Consider the following 26,794-nt stretch of genomic DNA (forward strand, 5'->3'; position numbering starts at 1 on the left):
ATATCATCTTCTATTCCCTTATATCAGTTTTCCAACTTGCTTTCTGTCTTGGAATGAGATTATGTACTTGGTTTAATCCTGATCCTGGTCGGTCCTTGACAGGAAGGGAAGCAGTCAAATGTATAGTTATAATTTTGAGAGATGATTTTTTTCCCCTTGTAAATTGTAAATAATATCTATGTTGTTATTTGTATTTTTTTGTTTAGAATATATAATTATAATGATTTGTAATCATTTGAGTGTATTCTTCTTAGTGGGATTCTGTACTTGTGTCTGGATTAGATTTTTAGGTGATCTCAAACTAAATCCACTGATAGTGTGCCCTTGTAAAATACATCTGTTCCTTAACTGAACCATTCCCCTTTGTCATACTTTTTCTCATGTGCTTTTAATTGTAAATCTAGACATCTCAATTTCTCACCTAAATGTGTTGCAAGCGCCGTAAAATCTTAAAAAACATAAAGATCTTAACAAAAGTGTATGAAATGGTGCCAGACAAAGCAACAAAGAAAAATACAAGAAAAAAAAAAAAACATAAAAAAAAAATCAGTACTCCTCGACTGGGGATCAAACCTCCAACCTCCTCATTACCAGTTAGATGTGCTACCATTACACCACAGAGGTTCCCGAGAGTTGGGACAATTTTAATTCCTATATTCTTAACAAGAATACATATTTTATGCTGTGAACCCTTGCATGCATCACACGGCACAAACATTGAACATGAGAGGACAAGGACAAAGACATTTGAGTAGCTCCATTTTTATATTTTTGAAAATATCAAATTAAGAAATTAGGAAACAGGCTCTGATGTAAGATAAAGATCTGAACAAGTGAGAAGGAAAAAGTCCTTAAAAATAAGAAAATAACAAGAAAAAAATCCCCACTTGTTCAGATCTTTATCTTACATCGGTGCCTGTTCCCCAATTCCTTAAAACAACTTTATCTCTATACACTAAAACCTCGTTATTCCGCCACGAAGGGGACTAATATATAGCTGGCAGTATAACAAGAATGGTGGTTCAATGAGAGCTGGACAGGGGAAGCTATAATATAATAAAACATCATGTTATTATTATTATTATTATTATTTTTATTCGTATTATTATTATTATTCGTATTATTAAAATAATAATAGTAGTAGTAGTTGTAGCAGTAGCTGAGTCGTTGTAGTAGTATTATTGTTATATTCATTATTATTATTATTATTAGTAGTAGTAGTAGTAGTAGTAGTAGTAGTAGTAGTAGTAGTAGTAGTAGTAGTAGTAGTAAAATAGGACTCTCGTAGTCTCCGGTTGTACTAAGACACACAGCATTGTGGGTCTAGGCGATGGTGTGTGTCCTCGCACAGGTGCCAAGGCGTTGGTGTTAATACTTCACGGATGTCATGTCGAAAGGTTTTGAGCAGGTGGTATAACGAGCAATATTTTCTATGTTTATATAAGGATTGTACTCTGTCAAGCATTGGCGGATGGTGGTACAACGAATTATTTCATTGTTTTTACACAGAAACCAAACTGTTACACAGCAAAAACCAGGCAGTATGTGAGAATGGCGGTACAACAAGGTTTCAGTGTATATGTGAATTTGCAGTGGTCCAATATCAAAGACACGATTCTTCATCACCGTATAAACTGACTCAGTCAAAGTATAACTTTGTTTTTGTTTTTTAAGGGTTTTACGGCGCTTGCAAGACAATAAGGTCACATCAGCACCAGTAAAAAGGAAGAAAATAGGCTAGTAATAAGTTCTAGAATTGCAATTAAAGCACCCAAGAAAAAGTATGAAAAAGGGGAATTGGATCAAATAGGAAACAGATTTAGATTCCAAGAGCTATCAAAGTACTTAGTTTGAGATCACTTAAAAGTCTCATTCAGACACAAGCACAAGTCCCCACTAAGAGGAACACACTCAAATGTTTACAAATCATATATAATACATAAATAAAACATAATTAACAGAGAGATGATTTACAAGGAAAAAAATATCTCCCAAAACTAACTGTACATTTGACTGTTTCCCTCCCAGCCAGGGTATCCGGCTAGGGCCAGGACAAAACCAAGTAATCTCATTCAAAGACAAAGACAGAAAGCAATTGGAAAACAGACCCAATTTGATAGAAGACAGAATAAGTACCTCCCTGCCCACTATGGGAGGTCAGGATCCCCACCCAGAAATTATAACTTTCAATGTGCATTTCCAAAAGAAGAAAAAGAAAAAAAAAAGTAGTAGTTTCTCTACTGTAACTGTTAGTCTATGTATCAATATTGCTAAGAAGCTTGATTAAAGCAGGTAAATTGCTCCATAAGTATTTTGGAAAAATGAGTCGAGATGACATCAATTTTTGATGGAGGCTCATTTATTTTAGAATATCAAAGATATCTGGCAGTGGCAACCTACCCACTGGCTATCACTATCACTGGTGAGTACATTGCCCTGGGGCCTTTCTCCATTCGTTGATTTTTATTTAATATTTTTGACAATCATCCTTTTTCCCCTGGCGCTGATCTGATTTCAAAGGTTTGTCAAAGCTACTCAAAATCATAAAATCAAAACGAAAACAATTAGTGGTTATGAAAATATTCATTGAATATTTAATTAAATTTACTGCAAATAAGCAGCATTCAAATTCAAGGATCGCGCACAACAGAGAAATGAATGAAATTCATAATAGTCATCTCGAGGATATAAATTTATATAAATAATTTTTTTTTCACATATATTAATGAAAAAAAATAAAATTACAGGAGCTTGTAAAACAACACACATACGAGGATATCAATAGGTAATTGACTGGGAGTTATGAAGATGTCTTATCATGTTGTTCTGGAGATGACTCCAAGGAGATCAATGACAATATTCATGGAAGAAACAAAAAAATGACTTATGATAAAATAAAACTGCTTATTCTTATTTGTTTTTTTACGGAGTTGAATGGCACTTACGATACTTACAGGTCGTCCAGTAAAAAAAGCAGTAAAACCAATCAATAATAGCACAAAACTAAACACCCCCCCCCCCAAAAAAAAACCCCCAGACTAACTGACTGCTGGAAAGACAAGCGGGTCAGAAAAAACCTCGAAGGTATTCTGAGTCAGTGCAGGTCTCTTTTCTTGAGAGGCAAAAGCTTTACTACTTATATCTTTGAATTCCTCAAAGGTATTATAAACTTTTACTTTCTTCCCTCCCTTTGTGTAAAATTATTTTTGAGAGAGAATAGGGCAATAAAGGTAAAGACTACATGCCACCCTGTCCTTAAAGTTTCCTACTGTATATCCGGTAGAGTAATCAATATCCATCAATCCAATATTTTATCACTGCTGGGTAGTCTATCAACTACTTTTATGTACAAAACTTTCTAAAAACATGTTAGATATTATTCAAGTTTATGCACCAACAGAAGAGGCGACAGATGCAGATATGACAGAGTTTTACCATTCACTAGACAAAGCAAAACGAATGTGTAAATCACAAGAAGTCCTTATGGTAATGGGGGACCTAAATGCTAAGATTGGCAGAGGCAGAGATGGTGACATAATCGGACCACATGGACTCGGAGACAGAAATGAACGAGGAAACATCTGGGCAGATTGGTGTAGAACAAATAAATTAATGATTTCAAACACCTGGTTTCAACAACACCCAAGAAGAACCTGGACATGGCAATCACCAGGGGACAGAGCAAGGAACCAGATAGACTTTATAGCAGTATCATCAAGATTCAGAAATGGCATATTAAATTGCAAAACCTACCCAGGCGCCGATGTAGACAGTGACCATGTCCCAGTTGTTTGTACAGTAAGGATAAAGTTTAAAGCTATTCAGAGAACAGCTGGTAGAATAAAGAGGGATTACAGGTTATGCAAAGACAATGGCATACAAACAAAAATGAGAGAAGAATTTGAAAATGCACTCATGATACAAAGCCAAAGTGAACCTGATAACGAAAAATGTGAAAAACAATTTGATATATTCCAAAAGTGTGTCAAAGCAACTGCAGAAAAGCATTTACCAATAGCTCAAATAAACAGCAAAAAGGAATGGATGACAAATGAAATTCTAAACCTATTTGAAAAAAGACGAAAATGCAACAGAGGGTCTGCAGAATACCAAACATTGAACAACCACATTAAATCCAAATGCATCGAGGCACACGAGAACTATCTAGACTGGAAATGCTGCGAAATCGAAAGAGAATACAAACCCAACCCCCAACAAGCTCACCAAAGAATAAAAGAACTATCAGGGAAAAGGAAAAGCAAAGCAGCAGGAAGTTGTATCCAAAACAAACAAGGGGAACTGCTATTTGAAGAACAACATATAGAAAGCCGATGGGTAGAATACATAGGCGAACTGTACAATGATCCAAATAGAAATGAACCACCACTGAAATTCAAAGAACCATTAAGCGGACCAAACATCACCAAAAGTGAAATTGAACATGCCATGGAACGAATGAGGGATGGTAAAGCAACAGGCCCTGATGAAATATCTGTAGAGGTATTAAAAAGCCTAGGAGATCTAGCAATTGATGAACTTCACATATTATTCAACAATATATACAATACTGGGAAAATTCCAGAAGATCTCTGTAACTCTATTTTCATAGCAATACCAAAGAAAGCAGGTGCAGTCAGATGCGAAAATTTTAGAACTATAAGTTTAATAAGCCACATCAACAAAATACTGTTGCGTATAATTATCAACAGGCTAAGGAATAAGATTAACCCCGAAATCGCAGAAGAACAATATGGATTCCAACCTGACAGAGGGACAAGGAACGCAATATACCTCCTCCGTGTTTTAAGTGAAAGAGCTATACAGGTTCAGACCCCACTATACCTCTGTTTTGTCGACTACAAAAAAGCTTTTGATAGAGTACGCCACGAAGAAATACTAAAACAACTGCACTCCATTGGCGCTGATGAGAAAGACCTCAGACTCTTGCAAACATTATACTACACCCAGCAGGCATCTATCAAAATCGGAAACTCTACAGGAAATTCCATTCCTATTAAGAAAGGAGTCCGTCAAGGGTGTGTTGCCTCACCAGATGTTTAATCTATACCAAGAAACAATCATGAGGGGCATAAATAATATGGAGGGAATAAAAGTGGGAGGTCACAACATAAATAATATAAGATACGCAGACGATACGGTACTCATTGCAACATCAGAAATCCAACTTCAAAAGATTGTTGACAAAGTGGTAGTAGATAGTGAAGCCAAGGGAATGGAAGTGAATATCACCAAAACGGAATGCATGGTAATACAGAAAAACCCCGAAAACAACAACACCTGCAATATAACGATTCACGGCGAGCAACTTACCAACGTAGAAAGTTTTAAATACCTAGGTTCAATAGTGACAACAGATGGAAGATGTAACCGAGACATACGAGCAAGAATAGCTCAAGCCAAACAGGCCTTCATGGACCTGGAAACATTTTGAAAAACAAACAGATGTCGTTCGGGATTAGATTCCGAGTCTTGAAGTGCTACGTGTGGCCAATCTTGTTATACGGATGCGAAAGCTGGACTACAAATGCAGAAACACAAAAGAACATTGAAGCTTTTGAAATGTGGTGCTTGAGAAGGATGCAGAGAATATCGTATACTGCACACAAAACGAACGAAGAAGTGCTAAAACAAACATACCAACAAAGGAAACTAATGCCCTTAATAGTGGATCGACAACTATCCTTTTTCGGACACATAGTAAGGAAAGATAAGAATGAATACCTGGCAAGTTGTGGAAAAATACCTGGTAAACGCGCCCGGGGGAGACAAAGAAAAACACTCATAGACCAACTGAAGGGCTTCACCAGCCTAACAATCCAAGAGCTGTTTGAAAAGGCAAGAGACAGGGAGGAATGGAGAGAGATAATTCATGCAGTATCCGAAGCCTGGACCAGGCATGGAACCTAGAAGAAGAAGAAGATGCAAACATAAAATCATTTTAAAATAACATTTAAAATCGGATTATTGTAACATTTACACACACCGGAATCATAACATGTAAAATTAAAATAATTGAACACACATACACACACACACAAGCTTACTAAAAAAAAAAAAGAAAAAAAATCTCGGACCTGATAATGCAAATGGACATAAATATCAAAAATTGAATATCAAAATTGAACATCATCAATACAATCATTTCAAATTTGCATTATAATTTTTTTTTGTTTGTTTGGAGCGGCAGAGGCAATGTTAAATGTGATAACACTGACACTGACCGTGTTGCATGTGATGAGTAAGTCACAAAAATCACTTTATAAGCAGTAGAGAATGTTAAAAGAAGACCCCCCCCCCCCCCCCAGTTACTCAATTTAAAAAAAAAAAAAATTGAAGATTACATGAAAAAGCGAATATTCAAATGTGTACATAGAATGAGGCAGTGACAAATGGTCATTTTAGAAACAGCAGATACTAACAGATAAATAGTTTTGAGGGACTATAGAAACCATCTTCTTTTCATATGTGCATTGACAATTACAGAACCATCTTCTTTTCATATGTACATTGACAATTACAGAAACTGAGGCATTGTCAAACAAACAAACAAAATTAATTTAAGTAACTTCTTCAAGAGTCAACGAAAATTGATGACTTGATTGCCTTTGTCTTTGTTCAACGAATATTATTAAATTAATCAAGGGAACGAGGTCATGTCACAGTGAATGTACTGGGTGGTGTCTTTGACCTCCCAGGGTGGACAGGAGGTCATGCTGTGTCTTCTATATCCTTGTATATTTTCCGAGTTGCTTTCTGTCTTTGTCTTGGAATGGGATTACTTAGTTTTGTCCTAGCCCTGCCCGAGTCCTTGACTGGGAGGGAAACAGTCAAATGTATAGTTTTAGTTTTGGGAGATAATAATGTACTATTGCATTTATTATTTTGTTTTGAATATATATATATATATATATATATATATATATATATATATATTATATATATATATATATATATATATATATATATATATATATATATCGGTTTGTAACCATATGAGAGTATTCCTCTTAGTGGGGACCAGTGTTTGTATCTGGATGAGACTTTTAGGTGATCTCAAACAAAGCACATTGATAGTGCGCTCTTGGAATCTATATCTGTTCCCTATTTCAATCCTCCCCTTTTGTCTTACTTTTTCTTGTGTGCTTTGAAATTGTAAATCTAAAATCTTCGACCATCCCATTTTCTTCCTTTTTACTAGCGCTGAAGTGACCTAAATGTGTCACAAGCGCCGTAAAACCCTTAAAACAAACAAAATGAATGTATGTCAAAATTTTGAAAATCTTATGTTCAGTTTCAATTTTAACTTCAAATGTAATATGCAAACAAAATGGAAATATATTGCAAACACCAAGCATCATACCATAGACTTATTTTTCAATGAAAAATTAATGAAAAGACAAAAATAAATTACAATAATAGGGCATGAAAACAGTAATAGAGTAAAAGTAAAAAATGAAACTTGGCGATAATGAGAAGCCGTCATTGTCTTTGTCGTTGTGGTAAAAGTTGAAGCAGTGGTACTACTCCTACTATAACAACTACGACTACTAGAAGTAGTGGTAGTGGTAGATGTAATTGAAGCTATAGTAGAAGCAGGACCAAACTATCGTTATAATCGTTTTAATTGTACAGTCAAAGCCGATAATTGGAACACACTGCTTAATAGGAATGACCACTTAACTAGAACAATCTGCCTGTTGCATAATAGTTTCTACATCTACTGGTCAAAAATTTCTGTGTAACCAATACTGATCCAATTAAGCGGCTTTGACTGTATTACTGAAAGTCGCATAATAATTACAGAGGCAGCATTTGTCATGCGAAGTTGCTTTTTTTCACATTGGAAGACATGTATGTTTTAAATATAATTCTTCAATTAAACTACACTCTACCCAGTCAGAAATTTGAGTATTTAATATACCCTACTCGAGACAAAATACTGATCGTCGAAATAAGAATATATTACATGGCAACTTGAATTTGGGTTGAAATTAAAGTCTCAAGGCGCTTTTAACACTTTGGCAAATTTTTAACACTTTTCTTAGTAATCTGACTATATATATATATATATATCTGATGATTGAGAGAAAAAAACATATTAAACATTTTTTTACAAGCCACAAATACCTTCTGGTACAAATCTAAGAGCTTGAGTCCAATCAGGTTTTTGGAGCCAAACTGAAGCAGACACCACAATTGTTTGTTACCCTATGAATAGGACAGTGGTCAATCACTGATTATTTCTGGTAAAAAAAATAATGCCTTCAATTTGTCCAATACTAAGAGTTAAATCCTTGATAAATGCATTGTAGTCAAAACAATTTGCATGCCTAGATTCTCTCTATATATCAATCTCTCTTATTGATTCAAACTAATATTTTGTTAGGGGAAACTAAGTGATAAAACATGAAGCCCCAGTTATAAGTATAAGTAAGAAATATGGGTCTAAGTTATATCCCTAAACTCGAAGAATGAAAACATTTTTCCCCAAACTGGTAAAGAATTTAACTTGAATGTTTCAGCATCAGCTAAGTGTTGATATAATACTCGAATTATTCACATTTGATTATTTAAGTACACAAATCAATCTTAACATCACATCAGATTAACTTTTCTTTGACTTGAAACAATATTTACATTTGAAAGACATTTCACTTCATTAAATATTAATTTGAGTTTGTTAACTGAAAACAATGATCTTTTACCAGCACCAAAAACAATTAAAAACATTGCAGCTATTAGCAGCTTAATCATCTTGATAATCATGACAGCATGAAAATGCAGGAAATTGTAGGCCTATCATATAAATTGAAATGAATTGCATTACAAATAATACGAAACATAAGACAAGCAAAAAACACACACAAAAAACAATGACATGAATAATTATAATCTTACCTAATCAGAATAATTCACAATTACAAATCAATCTTGCATTGAAAACTGGTTTAAAAAAATAAATATAGTACAACGTTTTTTTTTCTGATCTGAACGCATTACAGTTTGCTTGAGTGAAGCCTTCAGATAACTAATGTAATGTAATATTGCAGATACACTTTTAATCATCGTTATTAATATATAAAGGGTATAGCAAGATAGAACCATGAATATTGTCGGGAAAAACCAAAAAAAAAAAAAAATGTAATAGAAATAATTCTAGACATATTGTCGTTCAAATTTTTAAAGTGCTTGAGAACATACTTATTTTTCATTCTTATAATTATTTTCCACAACAATCATTCACAATTTTTAAAAAATCACAAGGTAGGTACAGGTTCAACATTTCAACATGACATAAGAGGTTTGATTTACAAAAGTGCATGAAAATTCTGTTTCTTTTGCAACAATGACCAGACAGCGATTTCAGACTTCTGCCAGGCTTATTTACCTATCCTTTTGCACCTATCATCTATAAATATTGCACATTGTCAATTTAATGAGACAAATGCAAAGTGCTTTTTATCCAAGTCTGCAGGTACTGAGATAATGGGTTGCTAAACTCAATGTACAAAATTAATTATAAAACCCAACATGCTACAGTTGTACCTCCAATTTACATAATTCTCCTTTAAATGTTTGCGTTGGGCAATGCATGTAAATGATCAATACTCTTAATTTAAGCCTTAAGCAAGTAAAACATGTTAACATTGTCATTTTTATAATTCTTTTTGACTTATTCCGATATATTTATTATATATTTAGATACATATTCCTCAAATTTCTTATGAGTTGGCAAGTGGTGCCATAAGTATTCAATGTTATCCCGAGTTTCTATCTGAAAATGTCAAACCATAAAAAAGACTTGAAATATAATTAAAGAATCCAATTTTAAAATGTTCAAAAAGCTAGATTCTCCAAATAGGTATAGGGCTTCAGTGCTTAACAAAACCTAATGATCTCGATTAAAAAGAAATAAAGCAACTCTTGAATGAGTTATGTAAGTAATACATAATATTCACTCGTAGTTTCTTTTTTAAAAAAAAATTATTATTAGAAATCAAATGAGTCTTGTGACAACATATATTGCAAAGACACCAATCCATGTCCTTTTCTGAGAAATACAGGAGAACCAATGATCAATGAAATTGCTCTATTGTTGAAGCATATTTTAAAAAGAAATCCCTCAGCACATATCATAACTTTTCTTGGACCAATTTTTTCTTCCCCTATCCACCCAGCAGTGGTTGGGTGGTTGGCAAAAAGTACTTTGTGATAGACCAGTGTCCTATCCAAAAGGAAGCAAGCAATTGCTATTGTCCGTTTCACACTATAGGAACTGGGATAAACTCTGGCTCCGTGGGCCTAATGGACCTGAAGGATTACTTATTTACTTAATTTGGCCAAAATGTAAACAACTGGCAGTGTGTAAAGGTGTGATTCAACAGTAACACCAACGTCATCATCTTCCATCAACCCTTGCTTTGTCATCCATTTCATCCTCTTCTAACACGTTCCCAAGACTTTCACTGGACTGTGTCATGCTATTCACATCGTTGATGATCATCTGGGCTATTCGCAAAGCCACCTCTTCCTGATCCTGAAAAAAAAAAAACCCCCACAATAATACATTGCTTAAAATTGATAATGAATTAATTGATGTGGGATGAATTTCTCACTATTTCTGATCCTGAGTTATGTCTAACTATAATGAGGATAAAATGCTTGTATACATTTTTAAAAGGGGCTCGTTGATTTATGCAGGAAAATATTCTATTTTAAGTTGTTCTCTAAATAGCATCCTCTGAGTTGGAAATAACTAAGAGACTGAATTAGTGATAAACGCATTTCTCTTGGTATCAATGAAGCAGCGGTTGAACAGACAAAATAAAGAAGGAATAAATCAGAAGTTGCCAAGGTGTTGAATCACTCCACATCCTGAGTTGAAATTCAAGATCAAATTTCGTGTCTGAAACAAGTTGAGATGATTCTGGTAGTGATTGGTGCCAAACAAAAAAATTGGTCCTCACTCGAAACACAAGACGAAGTCAGGATAACTGGACTCAATTAAGCTGAAGGACTTGTTGACAAAAAGCTCCTTCATACACATTCATTCAAATAGCTCTTGGCATGGACTTGTGAGATTTCATCCTGTTTAAATCAGGAAGTTGCAGAATTTGTAACAAAATTTTTGACCACGCCTTATTGTAGAGATTATATACATTTGCTTTTTTTTTCACAATAACATAATACACATATTGTTGCTGGGCAGACTCTTTCATCTGATTTAAAATGAACATAACCAAAACCTCTGACTGTGAATTACAAAATAGAGGTCACATCAGCTTAAATGGTAGAGCACTCGCCTTCCAAGCATAGGGATCACAATTGACCCCAGGTTGAGTTTTTTATCAATGTTATTGTTATTATTGGATCCTCAACGAGATAAGAGCCTATGGATTAAACTCTGACTCTGTTTGTAACCTCACCTTTTCTTTATCCTTCCATCTCTTCAGAAAACCTCCTCCTATAAAATATAATTCAAACAAAATTATGTGAATATCGTAAAAAAATAGGGTATAAATAAAGTAATAATTAAATTCAAGTAAGGATGCTACATTAAAATTTGCAATAAAACATTTTGTAAAATTCAGTCTTTTATTGATTCTGTTTCAAAAGTTAATGAGTTCAACAGTCATTAGGCAACATTTGCGAAGAGGTATCAATGCATTTTATAAAAGAACATTTCATTGCTTAAAAGAAAGGAATTTGAAGTTTTCAAAGAAAAAAGAACATTTTTTTCCATTACTTATTGACATATGAAAGATGATACCTGTGATGCAAAGACTTTATACAACTAGACTGAGGATGATAATGATGCAATGATGATGATAATGCTACTTCTACTACTACTATTAATAATAATAAGCATTTGTATAGCCCATTTTCTTACCAAACTTTAGCTCAAAGCGCTTATAGATTACAATGACTTTAAAATTTCATGCTATTCAGACAAAATTTCATTGTCTCTACCGAGATTCAATAATTCTATGTATTGAACAAAAAGCAAGAAAGACAGAGGTAGCAACTATTACTATTATATGCCAATCAATTGTTTGCTCTCGACCTTTGACTGACCTTTCCGTTTGTCACTTCCGTCATGTTCAAAGTTGGAGACGAACTGGCCAAGACCATCAACAGATCCCAGAGACATACCTCTGAAGAGTAAAATGTAATGGTAAGAATGTGAAAATAGTATAAACCGTTAACCATAAATTTTAGGGACTAATTCTATTGATTAATTTTGGTTTAGACATGTATTGGATTAAGAATATTGATAAAAATAATATTTAAAAATCAGACTTATTGCTCAGCCATATTACGAGTACTACTCTATTATTACTGGGGTACCTCAGGTGTGAATGAGTAACTGGCTAAAGGTAGAGATGGACATTGCAAGAGTGTTGGTACAAAAAAGATGCCAAACAGGTGGCCTGTGAAATGGAAATATGGGTCCATATGGCCTGCTTGGGATATAAATGAAATATTATGAAGCGCATTAGGCATGGTAAATCTGTGGAAATAGGTTATATAAATGATCATATTTTGTTTTTATGACGTGAACAGATTACAATTCTTATTGGAATGGAGTCATATCTTTGTTATCTCTGTTTATGGAATGAGCTCCCTCAAAAACTGCTTGAAACAAAAATAAATACAGAATTTACAAAAAAATGTACAAACAAGGCAAAAAAAACCACAAAAAAAGTAATCAAATGATCACAATGACAGAGAATTTATGAAACTGGAAACTATAGTTTGGATCCTCTAATCAAGTTTACTACAAAATCAAGAAGATCAATACTAACGATAGGCCTTCTTTTATGTAAAGATTCAGCCACTGGACGCAGTCCTTTTCTGTTTATCAATAGTTGGGGCTAAATGCTTTCGTATTTTTGAGATTTTCTTTACAATAACAATGAGAGGGAAAGAAAAAAATAATTTATCAGTTTTTTTTTGGTTTCCCTGTTTTTGGTTTGACCAATTTTCATTGTATGATTAATTAGTCTATTCATATGGAAAAAAAAAAAAGAAATAATTTACAGAAGCTGGAGGATGAGGGAAAAAAATGGTCTAATCTGATATCACAAGACGAATGGTCTGAAGGAAATTGAAGTTTTATCAGATTGGAGATTTAAATGTCTTGCAAAAATAAATGAATATAATATAAGAATCTCAGGGACAGAGAAGAAAATAATGAAGAAGTATTAGAGATAATGCTGAAAATGAAAGCTTTTAATCGTACAATAATAATAATAATAATAATGCTGAATATATAGCGCTAAACTCGAACACGACTCAAGGCTTAATTCGAAATAAGAAAAAGACAAATGCAATTTTTAGGACACCTAAATCGATATAAATTTATTGAACATCTCGCTCTCACAGGAAAGATAGATAGAAGGTAAAAGAGTAAAGGTAGACCATGAAAAACATATTTGAATAGTTTGAACAGCTGGGTGACAAAGAAAGAGAAGAGTAATATTAGTTTTCTGAGGTTATCTGATCAAAGAGATGAATGGCGTATCATGATCACCGATGTCTGGCACAGACTTGGTATTTGAAGAAGAAGAAGAAGAATATAACTTATCACGTAGAAATGATAATATTACATACCCAGGGGAGGTCCTCTTCCATAAATCATCTGGGTTAAACATGTCCATAGTCATACTAAAGTCTCCATCAATGGCAGCAACTGCAGGAGAGGCACTGGCAGAAGCAGGGGCTTTCTTGCCTTTTCTTGTATCAACAGCAAGTAATGTGTTGCGAGGTTTGGACACTCCAACATCACTTGAACTTTGATAGCTGCTGATACTGTGTTCTGATGATGCATCGCTACCTGTAACATTAAAAAAAAAAAAAAAAAGAATGTACAAGGTTTGGCAAAATGATTTCTCTGCTGCGACAGTGACAACCTTTGCAGCAGAAAGAGCAGTAATTTTCTCACTTTTTAAATGAAAGAAATATGAATAAATGAGAAGAAAAAAAAAGAAATCATGATAAACTTTGCATTCATATTGCACAGCTTATCAATGGTTTTCATCATAATACTCTAAGTGCTTTATAACATTCATCCTTCAATTAGACAACATAAATCAAACAAGAAGGACGGCCCAATCAACTTCCTAAGGCACTAGTACAAACATTTGGATAAAGACAGAATTTCATATCAAGGAAAATATATGACAAACAAGCATTACCCAGAGATCAAAGGACATAGCAGTGTACAGTCATATGATCTTCTACTCCCAACTTGAACAACCCAGGTTTAACAAATACCTGCTGCCTTTTGTGGGCACACATCACCCTCGTACACAAGGTGAGTGATTATCACTTGAAAATAATTTCCATCATAGTATGCCAAAAATAACATTTTAAAAAAAGGACGCTAGAAGTATAAATGATGATTTTCTCATTGAAATAGAGCCTTGAAAAAAATTGAGCTTGTTGTCTGTGTGGTTGAGTGTTGATTAAGAGAATTTTGAGACTGTGGGTCGCCAACTTTTGTAAATTTTTTCGTCCGGAGATGGTCCATCAGACTGTTTCGGAATATAGCGTAAATACAGAATTTTTGAAGTGGCATAACTTTTGAAGTAGGTGACATATAGACCTGATTTTGGTATCTAAATTCTTAGAATCAAAAAGTTCTATTTAGAACAATAATAAAATTGGATGTGACTTTGTTAAGAAAAATCAGTTTGGAGTAGCTACTAAAAGCATTTTCATATATATTTGTATCATGCTTTCCATTCAAAAGTATCACAAACATTAAAACACTGTGCCAAGGTGATAAACCCTATTTTGATGTCAAATGGCGTGTTAACATGTGTCAAAATTGGACTCCCAGGTGATTTGGTAACACTAGCACTCTGGTACCCTATGAATTAAGAAGGCATTGTTCATTGAGAGGAAAACATCTTATCAAAAAATATCTCTGATGAAATGAATGATCAGAGTTGAATACATTTTCTCTCTCATTTCAAAATATCAAGGTCTTAAAGAAAAATTTTTATCATTTTTAGTATTTATTTGTCTATACAAGAAGCTATCATCTGCAAATAATCTCAATTTTGTTCCTGGAGCCAGATTTTTATTTGATTTTATGAAGCTTGAGCTGTTCCCTGAGTTACTCCTGATCGCATGGTGGTTACTATTACTGTTTGGGTCTTATTTAAAAGAAAGAAATTAATCCATTTACCATGTTTTAGCTTATCACGTGTTTGCAACAATGTTCAAGACTATGGAATGATTTATCATCTATCACTAATACGCTTTAAATATGACAAAGAAACTCACCAGATCTATGATGACCTTTGGGTTTATGATGCATGTCCTCTGCCATTTGAACAGTGCTCACCAGGTCAGACAAATACCGGTAATATACTTGACTTTGAAGGTAATTATCAAAGTACATCTGGGGAAAAAAAATAAATAAATAAAAACACACGATGATTTTAAAAGATTATAAGTTATCATCAATAACCTGTTTATAAGGGCAACGATACAAACAAGAATTATTTGAGATAAAATCATGTTAAATTTAGGTGGACGAGAGAGAGAGAGAGAGAGAGAGAGAGAGAGAGAGAGAGAGAGAGAGAGAGAGAAGGATAAAATCATCTTGTTGAAATGAGAGTCAAACTCTCTCTATTGATAGGTGATGAGGTTAACTATAATTCTTCTTAGTTAATCAGATTTTGAACAGCATTTGATGCCGTAAAAAAAAAAAAAACAACAAAAGAAAAAGAATTTTTAAAAACCACATACCTTGTCCAGTGTCTTAAGTACAATAACTTTGGCTTCACTGAAACAATCGGGCATTGGTCCTCCTTCCCTACAAATATTCTCTTCTATAAGAAACCTCAGCTTGTCATCAAAACCCATCGGGTTGGTGGCTTGCAAGGAAAAATATCTGAAAATATGTAATATCAAAGAGTAAAACATAAAATATACAAAAAGAAAGCCATTCAGGGTGATATATGGTTATTTGTGTTTATCACCATGTTTGATCATTTCAATTTCTACCCCTATCAATCCACGAAAGAAAGGCATGGAGAGGAAAATATAGTTCATGAATATATGTGTGCTGATTTGGCAAAACCTGTCTTAAGTTGGAAAAATTCGAAACACATATCATTATATATTTCAATAGAGGCACCATTTCTGGACAAAATGCGGTTTGAATTTTGTAATTATCTTAATTAGGGTCGAATTTATTCACATTTGAAGGGAGGGGGGATCAAAAAATATAAAACAGAGAAAATTGCTATAAGACATACATATTTTGCAGTAATTATAGATCTCAGAAAAAAATTTAGTTAAATTATCTATAAGCTTCAAATTGTAAAATCATTTTGTGAGAATGTAGGTGGATGAATAATGAAAACGATGAAGTGAAAAAACCAAAATCATTTTTCACCTTTATTCGCTTTTACCTCAAAACTAGCTTATACGACATCCGACGAGTTTTGCCAGATCAGCACACATATGCTCTACTAGTGTTGCCAAGGAGGATAAAACATCCGTACACTGACAAAATGCCTTATTTTTTCTATTTTGGTCAGAAAACTTTTATTTCATACATTGGTTAAATAAGATAATCACAAACTTGTTAAAACTCTTTAGAATTTACAGAATTCAGAATTTGTTTTCCATTAAGTTAATTGTCATCTTAGTCTATTGATATGTCAAGTAAAAACTTTTTGGAAAAAAACAAAAACAGAAAAAAAACAAAGCAAAAAAGGTGTCTTGTCAGAGTATGGTATAAAATCTTTCTTGCACGAGGTATTTATAACAGCAAAAGTCTCTAGCAGCAGTAACAATTGCTTGTTACTCTTTGGATAGGCAGTTATATATCATAGTATTTTCTGTCAAATCTAACTGACCAAAAATTGTTAGTGAAGAGTGGGGGTGTAAAGACAGATCTCTTCAGTATCCTAGTCTGATGCCAGTTTCTTTGCTTGTGAGTCATGTCTCATCCTGCATGTTAAGCTTTGCTGTTGGCTAAGGACTCTTTGAAAAGCGCTTTGAACATGTTAAGTGGATATTGCGATATGAAAAAAAAGCTCCTGTAAAGCTCATGTAAACCAGAACTAACTTGTCATAGATGACCATAGCATCATTCTGTGCTTGCTCCCAGTCGTAACCGTCCTTCGCCAGGGTCAGCTGTTGCTGGAAGTTGTCTACAACCAACCACAATTGCATCAGGTCACCGGCTCCTTCTTGTTCCATGTACTGATATGAATAATCAAGTTTGATATGAAGTGAATATCTAACATAAAAAAAAAATTCAAAATATTTTGAATGTGAAAAAAAAAATCAAATGTGAGAAATGATAATTCTTTAAGATGGAACTCTATTGCTTTGTTACTAGAATTTCAAATGTAAAAATTCATAATGATGGGCATACATCTCATTAATAATTTTCATAGAAAGATTTGTAGGAATTAAAAAAACAAATCTTATCAATAAAACAAAACAAATACTAAAAAACAAAAAACAAAAAAAAAAAATAACAATAAACAAACCCAAAAAAAACCCCCAAAACAACCAAACAACTCCCCCTCCCTCAAACAAACCAATTAAATCAGAAAACAAATGTTTGTGTAACTCAACGCAAACAACTCTGTAATTTATCAAGATGAACAAGATTCTAAAAATTAAATTAAATGTCTAAAGGATGAAATTTGAGCTCCATATGCTTATAATGAGAATAATTAATGTAGTTCCTTAATAAACTATCATGATAATTTTAAATTTATCAATTTTTTGGCATCTGATTTACCATGACATAATGCCTGAATGAGGTGGTGGACCAATTTTTGGGGTTTGCATTAATAGGCAATAAATTGAAAAAGAAATAAGATTAAAAAACTGTTGTCACAATTCTTTTGACATGTACTCAATTGTGCAAAGGAGATACAAATCTACCAACAATCCCTCCCCCATCCCAAAACAAAAAAAAAAACAAAAAAAAAAAAAACACACAAAAAAAAAACAACAACAGAAGTTTGTAAACTTTTGGTTCAAAAATCTGAATTTCAATAGAAAATCTGTAAAAACCTACAAAGCATGATTTCAGGTGTTTTCTCTATGAATTGTCACTTTAAACAGCTTTAATATTTGATGGAATATAGTTAAAATTGGTCCTATAACAACATCTGACTTGAATAACATTTTCACGAGTTTTCCTAAAAAAAAAATTGGGTCAAAAGATCCGAATTCGGAGGAATAAATGCGAATTTGGATATAATTTAACCCCCTCCCCCCCCCCCCCCCAAAAAAAAAAGAAGTAAAAATAGCAAATAATAAACAAAAATAATACCTCCTTCCCCCTCCCCCCCACCCCATCCTGTAAGTTTTATATAGCACAATATCCACTAAATGTGCTCAAAACACTTTACAATGGGTCCAAAGCAAACAGCAATGCTCTCCATGTGGGAAGAGACATGCCTGTAAGGCCCCTTAATTAAAAAAAAAAAAACAGAAACAACACTGTTGCCGACCAGATACCTATTTTACGATCTGAATACATTGCGAGAATGTGAGAAAAGATTTTGCGTTGTCAACGGCAGGACTTGAACCAGAGACTCAAAGTTGGGAAGCGGAGTGCCATATCACAAGACCACAAAGCCATCCATAAATCAATTCAATCTGTATAAGTGGCAGGCCTGATGTTATCGTTTCAGTAAAAATTCCTCACCTCTAAAAAATAACACAGGGCATTTTCAGCAAGAAGAATGTCCGGCAAGTAAACTGTGGTAGAGGTAAGTACATTGATTTGGTGTTTGCTATGGAAAGCACTGTCTCTGAAAGACTGGAAATATCTGAAAAAAATATAAAAATAAATAGGAAATACGAAATATCAGTAAAAGAATATTTCTACCAATTAATTGTATTCAATGCATTTCACAATGCTTCGTTTATTCCCCAATAGGCAACATAGAACCATATTAAATTTCATACTGTACACATTAGGTGCACTCTTACAATATACGTTAGTATTCTTAGTTTCACTGAACAGGCTGAGCATCGCTTGGCTTTTTATACATGAAACATTATACTGCTTCAACACTGACACCACAAATAATCTCTGTAAAGGATTGTTAAATGAATTTCTACTGTTCACAGGGAATGACAAATAATGACAAATAATGCAGGTTTTTCTTTTGACCTGTAAATTGAATCATCCCAAAGTTTTAAAATTGATTCACTCTCAAAAGACCAAAAAAAAACAAAAAAACACACGAGTGAAAAACACTGTTTAGGGGAAATGCTTTGTAGATAATGAAATCCAAATCACAAAATGATAATAATAACAAACAGTTTGTGATTCATAACAACTCACTGTGACTGCATCCTTTTCAGGACAAACTCCTGACAACTGGTGAAGCACCCTGAATCCACCTGACCGTCTTCACGACACATTTTACCTGAAATTTTTTACAAGCCCATATAGATGATGAATCTAAAGACAATGCTATACCTTAACCTGAAAGCCCCAATAACACATACTTTGATTTTCATAAACAGATAGCTCCATTGCACATTATGTTAAGCATGTATTTTTGTCATTAAAAGAGTCCCCCCCCCCCCTTTGGATGGTAAACAAGTTGGAAAAATCCATTTGCTCACTCAATTCTCTGCATTTTGATGTTAAATTTATGAAAATTTTGAAGCATAAAAAGAGAAACTTTATCATTTCTCTGTTGAAGAACTAAAACATATCTTTAACACTTTCACATCTGTGTACATAAAAAAAAATCAATTTATTTAATCGCCCATGCATTTAGCAAAGGAGACATTTTTAATTGGGGTGAAATCTGAAGCAACTGGTTCTCATGAAGTCTGAATGAACTATGTAAAACTGTTCATGTTGAAAAAAAAATAATTCAAACAATTCTTTAAATCAAAAAAAAGTTTTAATGAAAAATAAAACACATAAAGACCCCCCCCCCTCCAAAAAACAAAAAAAACAAACAACAAACAATGCTTGATTCAATAGTTAGCTCCCGACCTAGTTTGCATTGAAAGATATTGATGAAAACTTACTTATTGCATCTGCTCTTAACGTATCTCCAACTCCTATTGGTTTTGGAGCATCTTTGGCAATGAAGGATGAGAAAATGGTAACAGCATCTCTCTCAATGCCTGAAAGGTTAAAAGAAGCAATAGACAAACTTAATCTATTGTCAATCACAAAATGCATCAAATGTGTGAACGTGTGTTAAAGAATACATTCACCGGTTCTAAAGAGACACAACTGACCACTTACTGCTGGGGGAGTATATCCGATGTAAAAAAAAATTGGTTCAATAAAAGATCGAACTCAGATCATGCAGAAAATAGTGCACTTCTACCACACTTCCAAGCACACAATAACTTATAACTTGAACAAAATATGATCATTATTATCTAAGTTAATTTTTCTCTCTCACTATAATGACTATAGTTTAAAAAAATTCAAAATTAAAAGATTACTCACTCTTCCTCAATTTTGTAGCCAAGTCTTCAGACTCAGTGATACCATGCTGCTTTGGTTCTGTAACCTCTTCCTTCACATCACTGTCATCCAACGCACTCTTTGTAATTATATCAGATGTTTCACCAGGTAAGTTTGGATGATTTGTACCAAACACATCTTGAGATGTGGAATGACTGCTGTGTTCCTTAAGCATTGTACTTGCCTCCTGATTAACATCAGTTATAGCATTTCTATCACAGTGAGTATATCCAGTTTCTTTGCTGGACTCCAAATCAGTCTTTTTCCCTAAAATCTCTGAATTTGCATCATGTTTATATTGTTCTGCCAAGGATGTACTAGTCGCTAAATTTGGTGAAGAATGAAGTTGAAATATTGCAGAGTTGGTGGTGATTGATGATTCAGATTTAACATCTTGAGTTAGAATGGAAGGATTGGTTAAAGGACTAGAAGAGTGAAGATTCAGGTTGCTTTCACCTGATGCTGATGGGGCTATTCCACTCCTAAACGTTTCAGAGCAGACATCATGTTTGTGAGAAAGGCTACCCTCTTTGGTAACACAAGCTTCATGATAATCACAGTTTGAACTTTTTACAGACAAATTCTCAGAATTGGTCCGATGACGACCTCTTGTTGAATCTATATCTTCAGAAACACTGTCACTTTTACTCTTGCTTCTACGTTTAAGTATAGCACTTTTAGAAACACTTTGTAATGCATGAGAACGCAATCTCATGACTGTTGCTGCCTGGAAGGATTCAGCATCACACCAAAATTGAATTAAATGCTCAGCTTTTTCTGATTTCATGAATTCAATGAAACATGATAAGCCGTCTTTATCATGGATGATTTCTTGGAGAGTCTTTGACAGCCTGGATGTTGTACGCACTGGAGATTCCAAAGAATCAGGAGGGGGAGCTGTGGATGAAAACAAAACAAAATCTTCTATGATCTAGAGATGATGTAAACAATGATGCAAAATGGCTTCTTTTTACGCTGGACATTAGGGTTAAGATTGCAACCATTTGCAGGGAAAGATTTTGAATAATAATTTGGTGCACCGTCTCAAATTTAAAAAAATGTGACTTCAGGCCAAAGTTTTAGAACCATATAAAGGCTAGTGGCCATCTTTTATAGAGAACAAAAGAGAACATGTGAAAAATACTAAAAGATATCAATATTTTCAAGATTGTTTTATAATCGTTAGATTTGTTGTGAAATAGTAATCCTCCAATACCATATTTAACTCTCAAGCATTTCAAAAATTTATAGTCTGAGTTTTATCATGAATTTCTGATTGACAATTATATTGATTAAAATTACCATAAATGGACATATCTTACAATAAATGAATACATAATACAAAAGTAATATTCAAAATGCTAAAATGCATATCATATGTGAGTAACAAATAAACTAGTAAAATGATAAGTACACTGTCAATAAAAAGAAACTGATACAAAATTGGGGTCCTGTACACGAAATCAAAATATTTTCAATGGGTGGAGGATGTGGTAATAAAGGTAATGCTTTTGAAAAAAGTAGAGTAATGCGGTCATAGATGTTCCAGTGATAAAGCTGTTGCTGTATTATATTTTCTTTTTTTTTTTTTTTTGTTCTTATGCTTATTACTCTTCTACTTGAAGTTCATATGATACCGCTTGCAATTTTACTGTAAAAGTTGCACATTTTCTAAAGGGACTGAAACTATGTTAACTAAGCAACAATGCTGAAAGTAGTTTGTACACCAGCTCAATCATAATTTATAGACTGAACAAATTTGGCATCCATGTATACCAAGCAGTGGTTGTGAAAATGGTCAATATAGTAGATATTATGATAATAATAATAATAATAATAATAATAATAATAATAATAATAATAATAATAATAATAATAATACTTATGCACAATATTTATAGCACCTTTTTCTAGTTTGGCTCAATGCGCTTAACAAATCATTCATCAATATTCAGTGATGCACATGTAATTCACATTTACCTAGAGACTGAGAATAAAGCAATCTACAAATATATTCATAACATTTCATACCAGGTTTTTGTCTTAAATCCTCAGAGGAAAGAATGAGTGTATGTGGTCGTTGTCCTCCAATGGACCCATTCCTTGAAGAGGTGACAAGATCTAAAAATAAAATGGCACAGAAGTTAGTTTGCAGCAGAACTGATGAGTGGCTGTACTTCATATATATTTATCAAATAATCTATTGATTTGTCAGACAATGTCTTGAGAATATAGGACTAAATCACAGAGATTATAACATAAGAAGATGCATCCATTCATTGATTTTTAAATTGGAATACAAGTATCTGTAAACATTGCATTTTTGTCAGCAATGATCAAACTAATAATCATTAATTACAAAGGAATAGTGATGTCGAGAATTGTATGTCGGAAGTCGTTACAAAAAAATATAGAAAAATGTGTCAAATTGGAATGTGAAGACATGAAGATAAGACACACCATGAATGTGTATTGGGGCAACTGGTGCATGCAATACTAATGTCAGAACTAACACGGTGAAGCAAGAGATAACAGATGACAATTGTGAAACGGGGAATCCCCTTGACTACCACGGTACGCAATGGAGAGAGAGAGAGAGGGTGGGAGAGAGAGAGAGAGAAAGAGAGAGAGAGAGAGAGAGAGAGAGAGAGAGAGAGAGAGAGAGAGAGAGAGAGAAAGAGAGAGAGAGAGAAGAGAGAGAGAGAGAGAGAACAGAGACAGAGAAAAGAGAGAGAGAGAAGGAGAAAAGAAAGAGAGAGAGAGAAGAGAGAGAGAGAGAGAAGAGAGAGAGAGAGAGAGAGAGAGAGAGAGAGAGAGAGAGAGAGAGAGAGAGAGAGAGAGAAATTGGCTTCGGTACATGACATAACTATAGTACTGGCTATATTATGCTTCGGTATCGTCATCCATGATTTTACGTTTCCAGTAATTAAAATTTTTTATTAAGGCTTTTTTTTTTTTCATACAGGAGCAAATAATTTCTTTAAATTTATTTCTGTCTAATATTATGTCCTCTGAAGTGGAGAAAATGATTTCAGGCAAATGCCTGAGGATTTACAGGCCTGTAATTGTTTAGATTATAATGAATGTCTCACAAAGAGGGTATGGTTAATACACTTTGAATAGATTACTAAAGGCGTTAACACCTACCAGCCAATGTCTTCCATCTGTGTGAAAGGGAACTAAATACATATCTAAAAGATTATCTGAGGAGTCACCTTGCAAAATCTGCTATGTCAAGTTAATCCTTTTTCCACATACCCAAAAAAAGTTTTTCCCTAATCATTTACTAGGTATATTTTTAATGAGTATTACTGTTACAATAAGAACGATTTCAATATGTTTTATTCAGAATTATTCTGCTTTATACTTTATCTTTTAGTTCTCTCACAGTTATATTCTGTATCATCATGGTTTTGCTAACTTTTTATTGAAGCATGTATGATATGCCCAATTAACCAATTAAAGCGGATAAGGGGGAAAACTAATTATTCACAGGTATTTCAAGCAAGCTTCCTATTTAACAGTTTATTTATTTATTTGTATTTGTACAAGATGGAAAGTAATATATGATGAACCTTTTTATACTAGTAGGGTTCAATAAATATAATCTATATGATTCACTCTGAGAGAATAGAAAATTTATTTTCATCTCTTTTAAAACCAACCTCCATCATTGTTGTTTCTCCAAAGCTTTGGCGAAGGTAAAACAGAACTTGGACTATTTTCACTTTTTAAGGACGCAGACCTTGATAGTCCTTGTGTCTTTGAGCTATCAGAAGATTTTTGCTTTTCTGGAAAGAATAAACAGTAAATCAATAATGAGTGTCAATCATGGTGCAACATCAGATGGAAAAAACTAACACAACCGATAAGTAGTTTCAACTGTAGAATTATGCAATGGGAGGTCGGGGGGAGGGGGGTCCTTGTGAGTCCAACAGCACCCCCTGTCACAAGATGATAGAGGAATAAAAAATAGCAGGCTAAAAGACACCATTTTACACATTTTGACACAAACAGACAGTATGAATCCTAAGTAAATATAAAGGTAATTGAGATGGCAATGAGGATCACAACCGATCATTCAATAGTTAGTATGTGCAGCTGTGTGGTCTTGTGGTATGACACTTGCTTTTAGATCGGAAGGTCCTGGGTTCGAGCCTCGCTCAGTGCATAGTTAGTGCATAGTTGAGTCTTGGAAAAGGCTCTTTACTCACATTCTCACCGTACCTGGCCATTAACAGCATTGTCTCTGTCTGAAAAAATTATATCGCCTTACAGGCGTCATGTCTTGGCATGAAAATCACACACACACACACGTTAACAAAACCCCCTTAACAAAAATAAAAAATAATACTTCTTAAATGAAAAAAAAATGATACTTTAATGTTAGAATCACAATTTGTGGTTTAATAATGCTTAGTAGGCACCATGTCTCCTTTTACTTCTATTTCTACTGAGCACTGTGGCCATGTGATCATGGGGTATATAACACTCGCCTTTGGATCAGAAGGTCCTGAGTTCAAGTCCTGATCGTTGAGTCCCTGAAAAAGCCTTTTACTCACATTCTCTCATCATACTCAGGTGTAAAAGAGTATCTGACCTCTAACAGTAACAGCATCGTCTCTGTCAAACTACAATATCACCGGACAAGTGTCATGTCTCGCCCTACATGTTGTTGCTGTTGCCTAAAGCTCTTTGGGCATGTTTAGTGGATATATGGTGGTAAATGATAAATGCTCATTTTTTTTCTACACTTACTTTCAGTAGAAATTTCCTAAAGCAAATCACATGAATACCAAACAAGGTCGAAAGATTTGATGTAGCTTCGTTTTAAAAAAAAAATATATACTCAAAATTGGAAATTACGATGCACATTGCAATTGATAAAAAAATATCTATTCGTTTGTGACTTGTTTGGTAAACAATATAATGGTTGTTTGTGACTTATCTTGATGCGCACTTTGCTTTTCAACTTTTTGTGCTTAGATACTTATATTAGATATATATCATGTGAACAGAGCTATACAACTGCACTTTAGTTAGAGAAAGGCCGTAATCTTTTTTTGCTACAAATAAAGCTGAAGCGCGTAAGTTTTTGAAATTGAAATACAAGTAGTTTGTTTTTTTTAAACAAAAATATTTCTCTTTAAAGTTGATATATGTTGATATATTGAGATTGGTCAAACGAGGGTGTGAGTGTGAGTGTCTGAGTGTCTTTTTGAGAAACATCTCACCAGTTAATTTAGGCGGGGAGGATTAACCTGGGAGAACCATGTGAGAATAACAGAACAAAATAAAACGAAATGAAAATTTTTTAATGATTTAATGACCGATGATAAATGTCATCTGAAATCAAGACCCAAAAGAAAATGAAATTAGAAGAAGAAGAAGAAGAAGAGAAGAAGAAGAAGAAGAAGAAGAAGAAGAAGAAGAAGAAGAAGAAGAAGAAGAAGAAGAAGAAGAAGAAGAAGAAGAAGAACAACAACAACAAGAAGTTTTGTGTTGTTGTTATGAAAGGGAAGGAAGATCAGGATAAGGAGGAGTAGGAGCAGGAGGCGAAACTAAAGCATCACTGAGACTGAGATTGATTTCAGAAAATGATGGTGAACGTTCAAGAGTCAAGAGGGAAACGCCTACTCTCCCTTGACAGTTCCATAAACATTTCTTCTCACCCGATTTTCGGCGAAAAAAAGACATTTTATGTAGAAATGTACAATTTCTCTATTCCAAAATGATCATGTTATCAGCATTTAATTGTAATGTTGCCTTTAAAGCGATTCATTAACACAGCTTAATTGCTCAAGTAATGAGGATGGAAACAAATTTTCTCGGAAGTCGCCATTTTGTTTACGTTTTTTTCAAAATGACCCTTCCGGTGTAAAGGTTACACTGGGGAGAATTATTTTGGGTGTATGTGTGTGTGTGTGTGTGTGTGTGGGGGGGGGGGGGGGGGGGGGGGGGGGGCAGGGACGGCTGGTAATAATGGGCAGGGTGGGCAAATACCAGCCTGTTTTTTCAAGTTATATGCTGTATTACCAGGTCTGAAATAATCAAATTTAAATTAGATAATTTCAAAAGTTACTACTTAAACTTTATACTTCGTACTGAAATCAATTTGTGTGTATTTTTAATAGATTGCGAATCACCATGCATCCCGTAATGCATAAACCAGGATACGCTCCTGTTCTTTTTTATCACCCCCCCCCCCCCCCCCAGCCACTCCACTCCGCCCACATCGTCATCTCATCGTTACGTCGCCTGACGGTGAACTAACTC

General features: G+C 34.0%; 1 protein-coding gene across 1 annotated transcript; it reads right to left on the bottom strand.

Moving 5' to 3' along the window:
* Positions 1-7,150: 7,150 nt before the first annotated feature.
* LOC144969044 (A-kinase anchor protein 10, mitochondrial-like) lies at positions 7,151-26,383 on the bottom strand. Its single transcript, XM_078908023.1, has 14 exons — positions 26,191-26,383; positions 24,184-24,309; positions 22,550-22,639; positions 20,501-21,415; positions 20,068-20,166; positions 19,364-19,448; positions 18,719-18,842; positions 17,114-17,250; positions 15,784-15,928; positions 15,316-15,433; positions 13,636-13,858; positions 12,097-12,176; positions 11,448-11,485; positions 7,151-10,558 (listed from the first exon to the last, which is right to left on the bottom strand). Exons 1-14 carry the CDS (start codon positions 26,213-26,215, stop codon positions 10,421-10,423), a joined length of 2,343 nt encoding a protein of 780 aa, XP_078764149.1. The 5' UTR covers positions 26,216-26,383; the 3' UTR covers positions 7,151-10,420.
* Positions 26,384-26,794: the final 411 nt, after the last annotated feature.

This window comes from Berghia stephanieae, chromosome 3 (assembly GCF_034508935.2).
Source record: "Berghia stephanieae isolate SIO BIC M18660-M18661 chromosome 3, UCSD_Bste_1.3, whole genome shotgun sequence".
In the NCBI taxonomy this organism is placed as follows: domain Eukaryota; kingdom Metazoa; phylum Mollusca; class Gastropoda; order Nudibranchia; family Aeolidiidae; genus Berghia; species Berghia stephanieae.

What these genes read in the sequence shown, in the direction of transcription:
- LOC144969044 (XM_078908023.1), bottom strand. Translation starts at nt 26,215, where the DNA reads ATGTCTTTTTTTCGCCGAAAATCGG. An exon ending in GGATTTAAGACAAAAACCTG is followed by an intron (nt 21,416 to 22,549) that starts GTATGAAATGTT and finishes TTTCATCCACAG; the next exon opens with CTCCCCCTCCTGATTCTTTG. An exon ending in TGGAAGAGGACCTCCCCTGG is followed by an intron (nt 12,177 to 13,635) that starts GTATGTAATATT and finishes TTTACTCTTCAG; the next exon opens with AGGTATGTCTCTGGGATCTG.